Source organism: Gorilla gorilla, chromosome 4, assembly GCF_029281585.2.
Source record: "Gorilla gorilla gorilla isolate KB3781 chromosome 4, NHGRI_mGorGor1-v2.1_pri, whole genome shotgun sequence".
Taxonomy (NCBI): domain Eukaryota; kingdom Metazoa; phylum Chordata; class Mammalia; order Primates; family Hominidae; genus Gorilla; species Gorilla gorilla.
Window position 1 is genome coordinate 36,646,582 of NC_073228.2, and position 18,466 is coordinate 36,665,047.

General features: G+C 40.1%; 1 protein-coding gene across 1 annotated transcript in view; it reads left to right on the forward strand.

The window, feature by feature from the left end:
• MMD (monocyte to macrophage differentiation associated) overlaps positions 1–12,271 on the forward strand; it is a 29,363-nt gene extending 17,092 nt beyond the window's left edge. The window contains exons 5-7 of the mRNA XM_004041317.5: positions 1,049–1,150; positions 3,349–3,418; positions 10,355–12,271. Coding sequence (XP_004041365.1) covers positions 1,049–1,150; positions 3,349–3,418; positions 10,355–10,555 — 373 coding nt within the window. The 3' untranslated portion in view covers positions 10,556–12,271. The remainder of the gene's footprint in view (positions 1–1,048; positions 1,151–3,348; positions 3,419–10,354) is intronic.
• The last annotated feature ends 6,195 nt before the right edge of the window (positions 12,272–18,466 follow it).

The window sequence follows — 18,466 nt, forward strand, 5'->3', positions numbered from 1 at the left end:
TAACTTTTGTATTTTTAGTAGAGACTGGGTTCCACCATGTTGGCCAGGCTGGTCTTGAACTCCTGACCTGAAGTGATCTGCCTGCCTTGGCCTCCCAAAGTTCTGGGATTACAGGTGTGAGCCACTGTTCCTGAACTTCTCATGTATTCTTAATATGAAATTAGTACAAATGAATTTGCAGCATTTTAAAATTCAAACCTCACAACAGTCCATGGTTAAATTCTAACAAAATGTCTTCCATAATACATGTTAGGAATAATTCTTCTCATACTCTCTCTTGGCAGAGAGACTGATAATGGAGACACACTTGGTTTGTGTATTAGGTATCCACTGTGGGTATGTGATCCTGGGTCAAAATTTTGTTCCAGGTTCTTCTCGTTAAGCTTTGTAAGTAATCTGCTCCCAAATACATGGTCAGAAATTAAAGGGCAAGCAGTTTTGACCTCATTCTGCCTAATAGGGTAAGTTAGGCGTCATAAGAGTGCTGGGACTCCCTTGAACTTGTCTGCTTTTAGCTGGTTCTATTTTTAAACCATGTTGAAACTAATTCTTTCTTTTTTTTTAGGTGGAGTCTTGCTCTGTTGCCCAGACTGGAGTGCAGTGGTGCAATCTCAGCTCACTGCAACCTCTGCCTCCCGGGCTCAAGCAATTCTCCTGCCTCAGCCTCCCGAGCAACTTGGATTACAGGCACATGCCACCACACCTGGCTAATTTTTGTATTTTTAGTAGAGATGGGGTTTCACCATGTTGGCCAGGCTGATCTTGAACTCCTGACCTCAAGTGATCCGTCTGCCTCGGCCTCCCAAAGTGCTGGGATTACAGATGTGAGCCACCACTCCCGGCCTAATTCTGAGTCTTAAAGGTCGACTGACAAATTTGTTTTTGAGTTGCTTAATTTTACCTAAATTGCCCAAATGCCTGCTTGATGTGTTGAGTGTGTTTTCTTCCTGCTCTTATCCTAAGACTTTCTCAGTTTTCAATGACACAGGTTCTATGAATTCCCTTCATTTATCACTTCTGTTCTTTGTTGTCATGTTTACGTTTTTAGGTTAAATCTTCGTGAACTTGGACCCCTGGCATCTCATATGCGTTGGTTTATCTGGCTTATGGCAGCTGGAGGAACCATTTATGTATTTCTCTACCATGAAAAGTAAGAGAAAATAATTTACATTTGATAGTTTTAAAATCGACTGCCTAAATATTATCTGCACTGCAATACAATTTACTTTTATTTGTACTTCAAAACAGTAGAAATACATACATAGAATATGTTATTTTTAATAAATCTTCAAAACCATTTGGTATTCATTATCAGTGGAAAGATTGCTATGGAAAAACAAGAGTGGTACAGGTTTGGTATAATGTAGTTGAGGGGACATGGTGACCAGCCCCTTTGGACTCCATCAGACTTCATTTCTATAGCATGAGGCAAATTGACCTTATTCTCTGTGATTCAGTCATCACGTGAGAAAACCAGCCACTTGTCAAGATGTCTATGAAGATTGGAGAGAATAGATATTAAGTGCTCAGTACAATATACCTAAATAAGGGCCTAGAGGGTATTCCAAAAAGGGTATCTTGAGAAAAAGGATGTTGGGAAGGACATTGGAACTCTTAATATCCCTAGGGCACAGCTTTTTAGCCAGTTATTCATAGCTGATAGTCCTAATTATTGAGCCATATAAAAACAAAAGCTAATTGAAATTTAGTATCTTTGCACTAGAGGAGACCTTCAAGGTCCCCTGTTCCAACTTTGTGATTAAAAAGTCAGAACATTTAGGATATGCATCAAATTAGTGACTCATCTGGAAATTAGGACCCAAACATCCAAGTTCTGATTCCATTGCTCTTTTTATTACCCTCTATGTTTGAATTTGAGAAACACACAACCAGGAAATCTTTGTCATTGGGTTTATTTACAGTTCATTAAATTCTTTATCTATTGTGCTTGGCAGAATGGCTCTCAGAATTGAACATAATTTGTGTTTATCAGAAAGTACTAAATTGTTTTCCCCTTTCAGAAGAAGGAAATGGTAGTTTTCACTAACTTCTTTTTGTCTCTGAAATTCACTTAAATACCTTTTTGACCATAATTAGCAATGCTGAGTAGTGTTATATATTATAGCGTATTTAAGTCCAAGGGAACAGTTTGCTTCTTGGACTCAAATCTCTTATTTATATCCTTGGATAAAATAGGAAGTCAAGAAAGGCAACTATCTTTTCTCCTTTTCCCGGCCTTCTGGTGTAAACAAAACCCATAAACCCATTCTTCCCCTATCTGATTATTTCATGGTAGGCTTTGAGTATAAAACACGATGAATGAGGTATGAGTCACCGTTAGCCATTCAGTTTGGCAGACATTAGGGAGTACCTTAAATTGTGTCAGGTACTATTCTAGGATTTACAGATCAAAACATAATTAATCTTGGTTCCTGCCTTTGAGGAGCTTATCGTCTGGTTTGATTAGGCTGAAATGTAATTTGAATTTCAATACAATGTATTTCTTAGGGTTTTTAGATCTTTTGTAGTCTAACGTGATGAGCCTTAAAATTACAGTTTGTGCAGGTGCAAAATAAAGAGACAAACAAAATTACCCGTCCTTTCCTTAGGGCTTGCTGTTCCTTTTTGCTGATAAACTAGGCTCCAGGCTGCATCTCCATTCATCTTCAGAATTTCACTTCTAGCTCTGGATTGGAATGGTAATGAAAGCAGACACTCTAGGATCAGAAGAGGAAATATTTTACAAGGTGGAGTGGGTTAAACGATAACTACTTTTGGCAGAAAACATTTTCTTTTTTTTTTTTTTTTTTTTCTGAGACTGAGTCTCGCTCTGTCACCCAGACTGGATGGAGTGCAGTGGTGCGATCTCGGCTCACTGCAAGCTCCGCCTCCCGGGTTCACGCCATTCTCCTGCCTCATCTCCCCGAGTAGCTGGGACTACAGGCTCTCGCCACGCCCAGCTAATTTTTTGTATTTTTAGTAGGGACGGGTTTCACCGTGTTAATCAGGATGGTCTCGATCTCCTGACCTCGTGATCCGCCCGCCTCGGCCTCCCAAAGTGCTGGGATTACAGGCATGAGCCACCGTGCCTTGCTGGCAGTAAACATTTTCTAGGTGGCATGTGGGATTTGATGCCTTTTCAACCCTGAGAGAAATGCTAGTTCCTTGTTACTCAGCTACTGTGTTTTAGTTAGAGGCCTAGTGGTTGCCTACTGAGAAATAACGTTTTATTTGAATAGGTAAGAGTTTATATTTCTTTCTCAAAAGTAAAAAGGAAAGGCTGGTATGTAAATTGTTAGGTGTTATAGAAATTTATAAGTTAAATTAACTGCATTTTTGTTCCTGCAGGTATAAGGTGGTTGAACTCTTTTTCTATCTCACAATGGGATTCTCTCCAGCCTTGGTGGTGACATCAATGGTAAGACATGGCTTCAGAATTTTAGTTATTTTCTTTTAAGCTGCTAGAACTTAACATGATTATGGATATGATATGTAGCTTTTCTTTATAAAGTTATGTCCATTAAATAGAGGCTCAAAAGAAAAAGAACTTATAAATAATGAAGTGTTTAGCTGGGCATGGTGGCATGTGCCTGTGGTCCCAGCTACATGGGAGGCTGAGGCAGGAGGATTGCTTGAGCCCAGGAGGTTGAGGCTGTGGTGAGCTGTGTTCATGCCACTGCACTACAGCCTGAGGAACAGAACAAGACCCTGTCTCAAAAAAATAATAAAAATAATGAAGTGTGCCAGCAACTCGTAAGCTTGCACTAGGTACCATGTACAGTTTGGGAAAGCTATAAATTTAGGTATGTTTCTGTCTTTATGGTACTTTCCTGAATCAGAACCAGAATAGGTTCAGAGAGGTATTTTTCAAATCCCTTTACTCTTACTTTTCCTTTCCCTTGCTTTTAAGTCATAAGTCAAGCACTTTCTTTGTTTGTTTGTTCTGTTTTCTAAGGCAAGCACTTTTTTTTTTTTCTTTTACTTTGCTTGAAAATATCTTTTGGGGATTTTCGTGGGTAAAGTGTAACATTACCTGTAATAGGCAGTTGCATGTATATATTTGAATTCCCTTTCAAATTGAATTACTGTTGAGAAGTCTGTGTGTGTCTGTCTTTTTGAAATGAAAATATATTATTACGACTTCATGGTTCCATCCACCTGGTTACCAGCCCTTTAGCTTATATATTGTAATATCTTAGGCTCTAGGCACTATATTAACTAAGGAGGTCCCAAGGTGTTTCGTTTGAACCCTTCTGAGCCTACATTGTTCAGAAGAACTGTACTTAGGATTTCACTCCTAATCTCATAGGCACATTGTAAGAACCTTTTTTTTTTTTTTTTTTTTTTTTTTTTTGAGACAAAGTCTTGCTCTGTCGCCCAGGCTGGAGTGCAGTAGAGCGATCTTGGCTCACTGCAACCTCTGCCTCCTGAGTTCAAGTGATTCTCCCACCTCAGCCTCCTAAGTAGCTGAGATTACAGATGCGGGCTGCAACCCTTGGCTAATTTTTTGTATTTTTAGTAGAGATGGGGTTTCACCAAGTTGGCTAGTCTGTTCTTGAACTCCTGAGCTCACGTGATCCACCTGCCTCGGCCTCCCAAAGTGCTGGGATTATAGGCGTAAGCCATCACGCCTGGCCGTAAGAACATAATTCTGTGATAGTTTTTTTCCTGGTCACAAAAACACCTATAAAAGGTTTAAGAGTTTCAAATCTGGTTCTGTTTTTTCAGGGGATGTCTTCATGAGAATATAACAAAATACATTTCTTTGAGATACGAAGTTTATGATGGCTTTAATAATTACCTAGCACCCAAAATACATATAGATGGTAAAAGCAACAGGGAATGGTAAGGAGGAGGAGTTAAAGGACAGAAATGAGAAAATCAGCCTTGAAGGCCATATAGTTAAAAGGCATTTCAGGACACCCCAAGCAATATAAGCAAGGTTTGTGCAGCTTAATAGAGTAGAATTTCAAGCAAATTCCCTCTGGGTATCATAAGAGCAGGTTAATCCAGTAATTTTACTAGCCTAAATTTGAAATTGACATTTCCATAAGTGGTACAATAGCAGGTGACTAATGTTTGTGATAATCAAGCAGGATGATCCCCCACACTGCCTTCATAGAACTTAGAGTCAAGCAGGCAAATGCAGTTCCTATTAAAGAAAAAGAGATCATGAAATTTGATAAAATATTTGATGGGGGAAAGTTCAGGCTGCTATGGGAACACGACAGAAGTACCAGAGGAAGTGATATTTCAGCTGATTTGGAAAAACATGTAGAAGCTGAGAGATGGTAGGGGTGAGGCAAGTGTTACAGGTAGAGAATACAGCATGAAGGAAGCCCAGAGAAGGGGAAAGCACCAGCATCTTTGGAGAAATGAAAATAGCTCATTGTTTGTAACATAAAATACATGTACCAGCTTGAGTTATGTACATATGCATGGTGGGGGCAGGTATGCAGGTAGCACAAGTCTTGTAATAAAGCTGGAGAGCTAGACAAGAGTCCAGATCACAAAGGACCTCAAAAGCCACTAACACAGTAACAGAATGAATGAAAATGCGAATCTTTGGTTCTGGCCAGAATCATGGGTCTCAGACTTACCCTTCTGCCATAAAGAACTGTAAAACTAAAAAAAGAATAAAGGCAACTGTTTTTTGGCTCTGAACCCAAACAGTACAGGACTGTGATCCTTGAAGGAAGAGAAACCAAGAAAATGAGCTTTGAATTCACCCCAGTTGTTTCCCTGGAGACACTTTCCAAACAGCAACAAAAGGAGGTAAAGCCCAGAGAACAGCAGCCTGGGTGGAGGAAACAGAAATTACAGTTCAGGTTACTGACATGGCTGCAGTTTGTGGGGCAGGGTATGGAAGAGGAGGAAGCCGCTCAGGGAGGATGCTTCAGAAATCCATGAAGCAGTTTCCGTGAGTCGTTGTCCAGATATCAAGCTGAATGTTGTACGGGGCAAAACTCTGCAAGCTCCAGTTGCAAATAACTCTTAGAAGGCTGGAAGATAAATGGAAATTCCAGACAGTTCCCAGTGCCGAAAGACATTGAAGTTCCAACCAAGCAGAGTTCAGAGATGGTGCTGGACATCCCAGGCACTCAGCTGACCCTGCCAAGGCCACAGCTTAGGAGTAGAGCTACTCTATCCCTAGAGAGAGGGCTACTCTAGAACTGCCATAACAAGGCCCAGACAAACCTTGAAAGGATAAAATTGATCCTCCAGTAAATAAACCGCCTAACAGAACAAAAACTCAACAATTTTTAAAGGAATACAACAGAATCTTTACTGTAACAACTTAGCATGTACCATAAGTAAATATTATTGGAAATAAATCAATAATAATGTAATAAAATGAATAATAAATATATAATAAATATTACCAGATAGGCAAGAAACTGGGAAGTGACACATACCTAAGGGAAAACAGATCAATAGACACAGATCAAAAGACGGGAGAGATACTGAGATTCACACACAGGGAGTTTAAAACAGATGAGGAATCTCAGAAAATACCTGGAGACTATGAAGAAGAATCCACATGGAGATTCTAGATCCGAAAACTGTGATGTCTTAAGAAAAAAAAAATTATTGGAGGGATTTAATAACAGATTGGATATTGCAGAAGCAAAGTTCAGTGAACTTGAAGCCAGGTCAGTAGAAACTATACAAACTGAAGCATGAGAGAAAAGAGTGATTTAAAAATGAACAAAAGAAGAAAGAAATTGGGGCAGTTTTTTGTTTTGGGTTTTCTGTTTTACAGTTTTTCTTTTTTTTTTTTTGGAAGAAATAATAGTTACAACTTTTCCAAATTTGATGAAAAATATCAACCTAGAGATCCACAAAGCACAAGGAGGCCTGAGCAGTATAAACACAAAGAAAACTACACTAAGACACATTAAAGTCAAATTACTAAAAAACAAAGGCAAAGACAAGACCTTAAAATCAGCCAGAGAGAGAAAAAAGAGCAAGGAGAGAAGATGACCACTGACATTTTATCAGAATTCATGGGAGCAGGAATACAATGTAATGGCACATTTAAAATGCTGAAAAGGGCCGGGTGCTGTGGCTCACGCATGTAATCCCAGCACGTTGGAGGCTGAGGCGGGTGGATCATGTGAAGTCAGGAGTTCAAGACCAGCCTGGCCAACATGGTGAAACCCTGTCTCTACTAAAAATACAAAAATTAGCCGAATGTGATGGCAGAGCTCCTGTAATCCCAGCTACTCAAGAGGCTGAGGCTGAGGCAGGAAAATCGCCTGAACCCAAGAGGCGGAGGTTGTAGGAGGTTGTAGTGAGCTGAGGTCGGGTCACTGCACTCCAGCCTAGGCAACAACATGAGACTCCATCTCAAAAATAAATAAAATAAAATAAATAAATAAATAAAATGCGGAAAGGAAAAAACAAAAAAACCCTATCAACTTCAAGTTGAAGTTAGCACAGTTTAGTAATATTAACGTCAAAAATTTAACCAGGGAGGCCGAGGCAGGCAGATCACTTGAGGTCAGGAGTTCAAGACCAGCCTAGCCAACATGGCAAAACCCATCTCTACTAAAAATACAAAAATTAGCTGGGCGTGGTGGTGGGCACCTGTAGTCCCAGCTACTTGGGAGGCTGAGGCAGGAGAATCACTAGAACACGGGAGGCAGAGGTTACAGTGAGCCAAGATCGTGCCACTGCACTCCAGCCTGGGCAACGGAGCAAGATGCTGTCTCTAAATAAATAAATAAATAAACCAGGATTGCTAGAAATGATGAATTTGTATGTAAATACATGGCTGTTTTTCATTTCTTAATTTCTTTACAAGATAACATGGGGGTTTCTAACATGTAGAAGTAAAGTACATGGTAACAATGGATGGGGTGGAGAAATAGAAGCACATTGTTTTAAGGGTCTTAACCTTGTATAGGGGATATAATAATAAAGGTACATTGTGATGAGCTAAGGATGCACACTGTAATCCGTAGAATAACCACCACTGGCCAGGCGCGGTGGCTCACGCCTGTAATCCCAGCACTTTGGGAGGCCGAGGTGGGCGGATCACGAGGTCAGGAGTTCGAGACCAGCCTGACCGACATGATGAAACCCCATCTCTACTAAAAATACAAAAATTAGCCAGGTGTGGTGTCACACGCCTGTAATCCCATCTACTTGGGAGGCTGAGGCAGGAGAATCCACTTGAACCCGGGAGGCGGAGTTTGCAGTGAGCTGAGATCATGCACTGCACTCCAGCCTGGGCAACAGAACAAGACTCCATCTCGGAAAAAAAAAAGAATAACCACCACCACCACCAACAACAACAAAAGCAAAATAAATATTATAGTTAAGTAGTCAAGAGAAAAGATAAAATGGAATCCCAAAGTTATTCAATTTAGTCTAAAGCAGGTGGGAAAATTGGAAAACGGAAACAAAGGATGGATGAAACCAAATGGAAAACAGCGAGCAAGACGGGAGGCTTCAATACAACCATATCAGTAATTAGGTACCTCATATATAATAACAATTACATCACAATGGACTGAACACTCCAACTAAAAGGCAGAGATTGTCAGACTGGATAAAAAAGTTTTCTCATCTGTATAATGGGGATAATAGCACCTAATTTAGGGTCATTGTGAAGATTAAATGAATAAATATATGAAGTGCTTCAACAGTGCCTGGCACATAGTTACAATAATGATAATGATGATGAAAAAAATTCTGTTTTGATACAGAATTAACTATGTTCTAGGTCTTTGAAAGTTGAGGTAAATGTGGTATCTTGAGGATACTAGTTAACAGAATGCGTGTCAAAACTAACCTGTGTACTTGGTTTGGTGTCTTGCTTGTTTTGGCAGAAAGGAAAAAAAAAAGGGTATTTTGTAACAGTGACTGGCCATGTGATTTTGTTCAGGCCACTTCACTGCTCTGGCCTTAGTCTCCTCACCTCTGCAATAAGGGGGTTGTGTTAGATGAGTGACTCTTACTATTTGGGAGTCCGTGTGCCCCTTTGCGAATCTGATGAGAGCCTTACCCCTATCCTAGAAGAGGGCTCCTAATACACACACAAATACTTTTGTATAATGTGTATTCATTGCTGTATAACCTTGAGGAATTAATAATGTGTGGTATTTTGTCTTTGTTTTTACTTTTTAAATAAAAATAAATCTAGCTGAAGTCCTTTCTTACCAAGGTTAGGAAGAAATCCAATGTCAGTCCATTTGGATTGGCTCCTTCCCCATCTTTTGATCCCACAAAAACATGGGGGCTTCTGTGAACTTTGAAAAAGGACTGAAGCTCACAGCTGGCCCTAGATCCTCACACCTGGTCCTTAGCTCATGATGGCCTATTGTTGCCTTGCTTTTAGCCGAGGCCCTTGGGGCCCATTCTAATCAGGTGCCTGAGTTAGAGCTTCCCTTTACTCTTGCGGGGCACACAAGGCTGTTGCCCAGTGCCCAGGCCTCTAGGACACCCACACACCTATCCCCTTCCAAGGCCCTGCTGTGATCTGCCTTAGGTTTCCACTCACTCTGCAGAACCTGTCTCCTTTCTATTCCTAGTCCTCAGAAATCCGGGGGACTAACTTGTTTCTTCATCAGCTTCTAAGCATTGCCTCTATTCTCCTCATTCATACAAGCCATTTTAATCTTGTAGATGGGCCTTGGTCTTTGAAAACCAAGAACAGCCTAAAAAATTCTCCCTTCTGCCCTAAGACACGCAAGAATATTAACTTATTGCTAAGCTAAGCAATGGCCAGGCTCAAAGACAAAAAGGCCTGGAGACATCTAGAAGGCTAGGAAATATCTTGTACTATGTGATCTATGATCTCAGAGGTCACTTCTAGTTACGATTTTCCTGTGTCAGCCTTAAGGAATCTATAAGCTCACATAAGCAGGGGAAGTCTCAAAGCAGCAATCAGTGTAGAACAGTGTTTGAGAAGGACAAAGGGAAGTAAATACCCTGCCTGAGATGTAAATTATAAATAGAGTGGCTTGGGCCTGCCTTAGTAGGGAAGGAAGCATTTAAAGGGGAAGATGAGAACAGAGGATTGCACTTTATTAAAATGAACTTCCATGTCTGGCTATGATTGCAGTTTGCTTAAATATGCTGTAAATGAGCAGAATGTTCTGCTTTTTCATTTGGGACCTGTAATGTGATTGCTTGCTCAACTCAAGATTGTCAGTCCAAAGGGCAATCCAGGTCGATGTATAAGAGACTTTTTTTATGTTTGGTTCATGTTTACAGATCAGGATTGTGTTCACACAGCTTCTTCATTGTCTAGAAAATCAAGAGCCTTAGAGAGAATTACAGTTATCTGTAGCTTGCCATGCAGAGTAACATCAAACCCTTTTTATTTTTTTTTCTCTGTTGACAGAACAACACCGATGGACTTCAGGAACTTGCCTGTGGGGGCTTAATTTATTGCTTGGGAGTTGTGTTCTTCAAGAGTGATGGCATCATTCCATTTGCCCACGCCATCTGGCACCTGTTTGTGGCCACGGCAGCTGCAGTGCATTACTACGCCATTTGGAAATACCTTTACCGAAGTCCTACGGACTTTATGCGGCATTTATGACCAATCTGTACTAATTCTCCAAACCAGTATTATTTCAATTATGGCACTTGGGAGTGGGGTGAGAGCTGAACATTGCACAGGGAAAGAAAAAAAATAACTGCACTGACTTTATATCTTTTGAATATAATTACTGTGAAAGTATAAAGGCTGTGTTCTGGAATTTTCTGCCTCGCAGCAAATAAATAAGGTAGTGAATTAATTATTCATTCCATTCCACTATCATGAAGGACTCTGAATAGACTTGGCCAGCTGATGTTTACAAACCAGAATTTTATATTTTAATTTTACAGATTTTACTACATGATTTTTCTAAATTACTATGTCAGGTTGTAAAAGTCAGTGCAATAACAAACCTTCCTTTTTAAGAAGAAAATTGTTTCTATTACTTTCCCATTCACTAGGTAAAGAATCATGGACAGAACTTACACTACTTTTTACCATGTTTCATCTTGGCATAACATGGTTCTTTTTTAAATAGAAACTTTAGTTTTTTGTAAATTTTTAAAAAAATATTTCATTGATATGCATCTCTGCAGGTCCTCATTCATGTTGTAAATTTTTGCAGCAAGCAGTCAACATTCCACAAACGAACAAACATTATACCTCTTCTGATAGTTTTATTAAGCATGGAGAAATTGCCAATTTTTAAAAACTGCAGTTTTCCAAACTTTTCTGCCAACCTCTTACTCTGAATTCAGTGCTGCTTTGGGATATATACTTGACCTAGCTTGGTTTACCAGTGATGGAAAAGTATTTTGATATCATTAACTTTTTCAAAAGATCCAACTTTTTCTCTATGCCTTTGCCACATTCTCTTCAGGGTCTCTTTCCACAGTGGATAAATGTTTTTTCTGTATTATGACAGTATTGTTGTGATGGCCATCTGCTGGAAACTCCTGAAGAGCATTATGTATTACAGTGAGCAGTTGTATTGCCTGTTTGGTGCCCAATGGTTAAGTCATTGTCACTTAGCTTTATATTGTAAGTTTGATATTTATTTTAAATTGTGGAACTAGATGCATAAATTCACATTTCTGCCTTTCCTTTGCATCTTCTCATATATTGTGTTGTTTTTTTTTTCCTAGAAAAAAATATTTAAAGCATTGTTTGACAGGTAGAAACTCATGTATCTGTAGTCCATGAGTTATATCCTGGCTCAGTGGAGTGATATTTATGTATTATTTTTACTTTTCTCTCAGTGTCTTATATTAAGATTAACATGTTGTTAATAGTTGCTTTGTTGATTAATCTCTCTTGTTGGTGTTTTAATAAATGAAATAGGCTTGCCTTTAGATCGGGTGCTGATATTGCCTGTTTCCTAGTAATGGGCTGATCAAATGATCAGTGGAATTCTTGGTTTGATGATAAGCTTATTAATTGAAATTTTTTACTGATGTGGCTTTAAAAGAGGTTTATTTTGTATATGTTTAGAACTCTCTGATTTTGATGAATTATATGGGAACGAGAAACAGAAGAAGTGGTATTTGCTGGCGAGTTAAATAGGCAAGGTACCCAGTGATAACACCAACCAAACCACTCCTATCTGCATGATTCTGAACATCTGGATGCCTGTTGTTTTACTGTGTATATTTTATTTTTAATATATTAACTTTGTGGATTCATTTAAGGTCTACTCAAAAGTAACACTGTCAAAACCACTAATATGTATGTAAAAATTGTGCTGTATACTACAATAAAGTTGTTACTTGGATTTGTTCCACTGTCTCTAAATTAGATGACTGTGAAAATAATAATGCATATTTGAGAGTTTGAGCTCATCCAGCATTTGTAATTTGTATACTAGTCTTAAAAAAAAAAAAAAAGTCCAAATGGAAAGAAAAATGAATACACCCTGTCACTTAGAACTTTCTAGTCTACTTTTTAATAATTGAAATGCCAGAGCCAGCTCAAACATTAATCAACAGACATTTTCAGTTTAAAATACACTAGTCAGGACCTAATGATTTCGAGTTTTTTAGATGATGCTTCTTTACCAAGATAAGCCTTTTGGTTTAGCATATTTAATATTCTATAGGACTGAGGTGACCGTCTTTTATGTTACCAACCAGACAAGTAGCAGATTATAAATCTTAACAACTCTCCGAGTGTTAGATGCCATTCTACCTCTTCTGTAGTGTGGGAAACCAGGGCCAGAGAAGTTTAACTGCTTCATCCTAAATCAGGGAGCTGGAACAGCAACCAGCTCTATCTGATTCCGAAGCTTCCCATTGACCCTATACCACTGCATTTCTAGAGTCAGCAAAAACAAATAAAAAAACTTGAACTAAAAATTCATCAGGCATGGACACAGAAAAGAAAACACTATTCACATGGTTTAGAACCTCAATAATCCCTCAGATAACTCTCCGTCAAATCTAATTTTGAGGATTGAGTGTCTTGAAGCGTTATGATTCCCAAGAGTTCTGTCCTCTAGGTCACCAGTGTGACCTCATCCATTTCTAGAGTGTCCCCACTATTGTGCTGTCAGCTTCTTGGTCAGTATCTCCAGCCTTAAACTATTTTCTAAGGACTAGACCTCTCTCTAATCAACTGCCTAAATGCTCCCAGACATATTGACTCAAACCGTCCCAAACTGATTTCATTATCTTTCCTCATCCTACCACCAAACCTATTTTCTGAAATTTCCTAACTTAGTTAATGGCATGGCCACAGCCATCTGTTCATTCACGCATCCTTGATTTCTTGCACCCCCCAGATGCAACAGGTCAGCCAGAACTGTCACCCTTGCCTTTCTCACAACTCCCTGGTCTGGTTCCTCACCTCTCTTCACACTGCAGGGTCCTAAAAAGACCTACTTAGCACTCATCAGACTACAGCAGCCACCTCCTCATTTGTATCCCTGCCACTGCTTACACCCCTCAAATGAGCTCATCCTCCACACTGTACCAGCATTATCTTCCCAAAATAAAATCTGAGCATGTGTCTCGATGCTCCAAAACTTCCACTGACTATTATCCTATAAGATTCACGCCAGATGCTTTAGCGTGGACTCTTCACATGCTGACTCCGCCTGATCGGCCCTCTCCCCAGCTGAACCCCACTTGACATCAGCCCTGCTAGTGATTTTCACAGCCTCCCCCACAACACACATGCCCTCATGGTGCTTTTGCAGCTGGGTTTTTGTACCTGCTGTTCCTTGGCCTGGAATGCCCTTACTCCAGCCCCTTTCCTACCTGGCAAATAGTTGCTTATTCCAAGCCTTCATCAGGTGCCACCCATCTCCCTTGTGCCATTGACCAAGTTCCCCCTGGCATGAGTAGTAGTGCCCTCCTTTGACCCCATGGCACAGATATTCCTTCATGGCCCCTGTCATGGTGCATTGTGATTGTGTTTACTGTCTTTACCTCTGGGCTTGGGACTGAACTCCTTCAGGCAGGGACAGAGTCTCATCCACTTCTGTTCCTAGCTTCTAGCATAGCACTGGCTTATGACAAGAGTGAAGAAGTTTTGTTGAATGAAAGGGGCAGGGTCGGGGGAAGGTTGGAGAATGTTGCTGTGGAAGGGAAAGACTGAGAATAAAGCATTGTTTAGGACAGACTTTGGTTTTAGCAAGTTTATCCTGTCCATCACAAGCACTCTTACTAGCTGGAAACTGACTTTTAGCTTCTTAGGCCTTAGAGGCTTTTTTGACCACAAGGGTCAGCTAGAACATTCGTGGCAACCACAGGAAAGTTGACGAGAAAATAGAGTGTAAATATTAGAAAATACGTCCTAAAGAAGAAAATGTCCAGCATTTTTATTGGTGCTTTCCTAGAAATAACTCAACAATTTACAAAATTATTTTGGGAGGAAAAAAGTATTTGGCCTAACGTATTTCCCTCTGGTCCTCTTTTCTGAATATAGTAATAAAATAAATCAAAACAATTGTGCAATCGTTGGGTCTTAATGTAGATTATACTCCAGAAGCAACAACTTAAATTTTTAAAAATATTTTGAAAATTTTTACTTTAAAAATCATACAGCTATATAAAATCCTTTGGAAAATAGAGAAAGCTAAAAATTATCCAGCATCCATTTATCATAATATATTTTAATATACTTGCAATCTTTTATTTCCCTATTTTTATTATACAGCTGTAAATATGACACATATGTAATTTTATATACTTTTTCCTACTTATTATAAGCATTTAAAAATACTATTATATTGGCCGGGCGTGGTGGCTCACGCCTGTAATCCCAACACTTTGGGAGGCCAAGGCGGGCGGATCACGAGGTCAGGAGTTCAAGACAAGCCTGACCAACATGGTGAAACCCCATTTCTACTAAAAATACAAAAAAAAAAAATTAGCTGGACTTGGCAGTGCATGCCTGTAATCCCAGCTACTCAGGAGGCTGACGCAGGAAAATTGCTTGAACCTGGGAGGTAGAGGTTGCAGTGAGCCAAGATTACACCACTGGACTCCAGCCTGGGTAATGGAGCAAGACTCCATCTCAAAAAAAAACAAAACAAAACTATTATTACTATTATATCATCTCATAGCAAGAATTTTCAATGATTTCATCATCTTTCAGAACTGGATATGCAGCCCATTTTGCTTAATCATTTGCCTAATTTTAGATATTTAGATTGCTTTAGATTTTTTATTATAAACAATGCTGCAGTGAACATACAGCTTCGTCCATATTTATGACTGGGTTTTAAAGGTAATAATAATAAACAATTGACTGTTTCTTATGTATCAGGTACTCTGCTAGTTTACATGGATTATCTCATTTTATGTTTACAAAAAACTTATAGATAATCGTTTTCTTATTCCCATTTTACAGATGAGGAAAAAAATACAGATGAATAAGTTTCCTTGCCCAAGGTAAGTGGCAGAACCCGAGTGAACCCAGGAACCCTAGAGGCTGTTTTCATTTTCAAGAGAGCCATTCCTGGGGCAAAGGTTTATTGATGGGTTTACCCAAAGGAAGACCTTTTAAAAATAGAGCTCATTTCCAAATCTCTACATTTATACTTGGTGTCTTCAGTTTATGTCTACTCTTCTCACATGCCAATGAGATGGAGAGTGGAATAGGAAAATCTCCAAAGGAAACCGACCTCGAAGAAGCTGGTTCACCTCCCTCCTTGTGCAGCAAAATAAAAGTTTCTCAAGGGGCCCCGAGGAATGTTTTTAGTTTAACAAGGTTAGAATTACTGCATTTATGTCTTTCTACTGCTTTTGCTATTTTAAATAGACAGTGCCAATATGTTCTTACATTCTGTGCCATTCCCACCTACATCCCTGCAATGGATTGGTGGTGTTATTTTTCCAAGAAACAGTGCCACTGTGCACTCTCGCCACTCTGCAAGGGGAGTTAAGCTATTCTCATCAGGGGCCTGTTCAACACAACAGAACGCTTTCTCATTCTGCCACACAGCTCATTATCACTCAGACTTTCACTGCAGTCAGACTTGTGAAGTCAAAATAGACTAGCAAGGCTTAAGGGGGGCTTGGGAAAGTAGGCTTTGGAGGCTTGCCCTATCTCCTGGGAGAGGTCACAGGTCCTTTGCTGTTCTGTGCCAGGCCACACTTAACACACCCGACCTACTGTGTCAGTCACTGAAAAGGTCAGGAAAACTTTTTGATCATTAGGATTTGGTTCTCTTAAAGTCTCTTAAAGTGTTTTTTGAATCCCATCTATGAGCTGCGTGTTGAGTCAGGGTGGAAGCAGGCAGCCTGTGACAAATCGGCTGGGTGAGCTTCGGCAAGTTTGGTATTACTTTTGAGCTTCAGTTCCTGTCTGCAAAAGGGGTATATCACTTCTCTTGCAGTGCGGTCATAAGGATTAAATAATATGTTGAAAGTGTCAAGTTTATACAGTCTGACATACGATTGACACTGGGTAAATAATCCTAGTGCTTCTTTCCCATATGGCTGAGCTTTTAAAATTATGATTACAGCCCACCTGGGGATATTTTTCGTGCACAAACAACCTGAAGAACAGTTCAGTACCACTCTTAAAATTGTTCTGTGCATTTTCTAGCTCTTATAAATGGTTCTGGATCAAATGATGGCCGAGGCTAAACTGAGGCATGTGGTTACCCCAGCCTTTCTAATAATTTTGTGTCATTTTAAACAATGTTCTTTAAACATTCAAGTTTTTGTTTTTGTTTTTGTTTTGTTTTGTTTTTTTTGCGGAGTCTTGCCCTGTCACCCAGGCTGGAGTGCTGTGGTGCAATCTCGGCTCACTGCCACCTCCGCCTCCCAGGTTCAAGCGATTCTCTTGCCTCAGTCTCCTGAGTAGCTGGGACTACAGGTGTGTGCTACCATGCCCGGCTAATTTTTGTATTTTTAGTAGAAACAGGGTTTCACTATGTTGTCCAGGCTGGTCTCGAGCTCCTGACCTCAGGTGATCTGCCAGTCTCTGGCTCCCAAAGTGCTGAGATTACAGGCGTGAGCCACCATGCCCGGCCAAATATTCAACATTTCTTTAGACAAGAACATGAGTATTCACAGAGAAAGGGTAGAAAAGGAGGAGGCTGGGGCAGTTCTTTATGTCCAGATAGGAGCTGCACGCTTTGCTTAGCAAAACAAAAGGCCTTCAATACATTGAGCCCACACTCTGTCAATTTGGACAGCAATTTGGTCACCATCTGTGCACTCTCGCCAACCTGAGCATGCCTTCTGGGGGACTCACACCAACAGACTCTTAGTGGCTTATTAAAGAATTCCTTTCAACTACAGTTGTTTAATGCCTTCTCCACCTTGTTTCTTTCCCAGTGATGTTGTAGGGTCCTTTATTCACACATTCATTCAACAAATGTTTATTGGGTGTCGTCTATGGGCCAGGGACCAGTCTAGGGACTGAGGATGTTATAACAGAAAAAAAAAAAATAGGAACAAAAAGGCCAAATTCCTGCTTGTTGCTCAGGCTAGATGATTCTCTGCCCCCCAACTTCCTTAATCTGGATTTGACATTTTGGGGAGCTTTTGTCAATCTGTTTGTTGGCATCACACAGATAGATGACTGTGGCCAGTGAATGTGACAGTGTGCATGACCAAGTAGAAAGTGATGCTGATTTACCTGTCTTTTCAACAAGGTTCCCGTACTTTGTGTTATTCATTTGTGCATCTGCTAGGGTGAGGTCGAATTGCCTGTTTGAAAGATGGCTCTTACTTATGAGAGCACCAAAGCAGCTCATTATTTAAAGAAACTTGTGAACTCTGCCCTCAAATGAATAACCCTCATGTGTGAATGAATCACCCTTTGCTTTAGCTGAACATTTAAGCATGCCAGGTTCATTTGAAGCAGGGCTTACCTATCCTCCCAGGCAAAGGATGATGAATGGGCAACACCTGTGTGGGCTGAGATATTTTTTTCCTTCCTTGTTTACTGTGTCTGGGATGCCTGAGGTCCATCCATCATTCCCCCAGTCCTGCCATGTGTCATACTTGTATTAGAGGCTGGGGACGCAGTGTCCAATAAGGTAAGTCTCTGCCCTCAGGGGAGAAGGATGTGGAGACAAATGAACAATTGTAACACAACATAATCTCCACCTGTGTATTGGATGCTATTATTGGAGGAGGGAGTGATTAGCCCTGTCCAGGGCAGTCAGAAATCCTCTGTACAGAAGCAGTAGTATGGCTGACACTCAAAGGGTGAATGAGGAATTGCCAGGGAGTCAAGTGAGGGGGCAGTGGGTAGAGACAGGGTCAAAGAAAGACATATTCCAGGGAGAGGAAAGAGCAGGCTTCAGGAAAGGGTGAGGTGTGTGGAAGGGGACATAATAATAATAGCTAATATTGACTGACTCCCTACTAAGGGCCCAGTTCATTCTTTATGTTTTACATACATATTGACTCATCTATTATTTTGAGGAGTGAGGAAGACAATCTTGTATACATATGAATTCTTCTGCAGCAGACTAAATCTTAGATGGCGTATTGTTCAGTTCTTGCACTG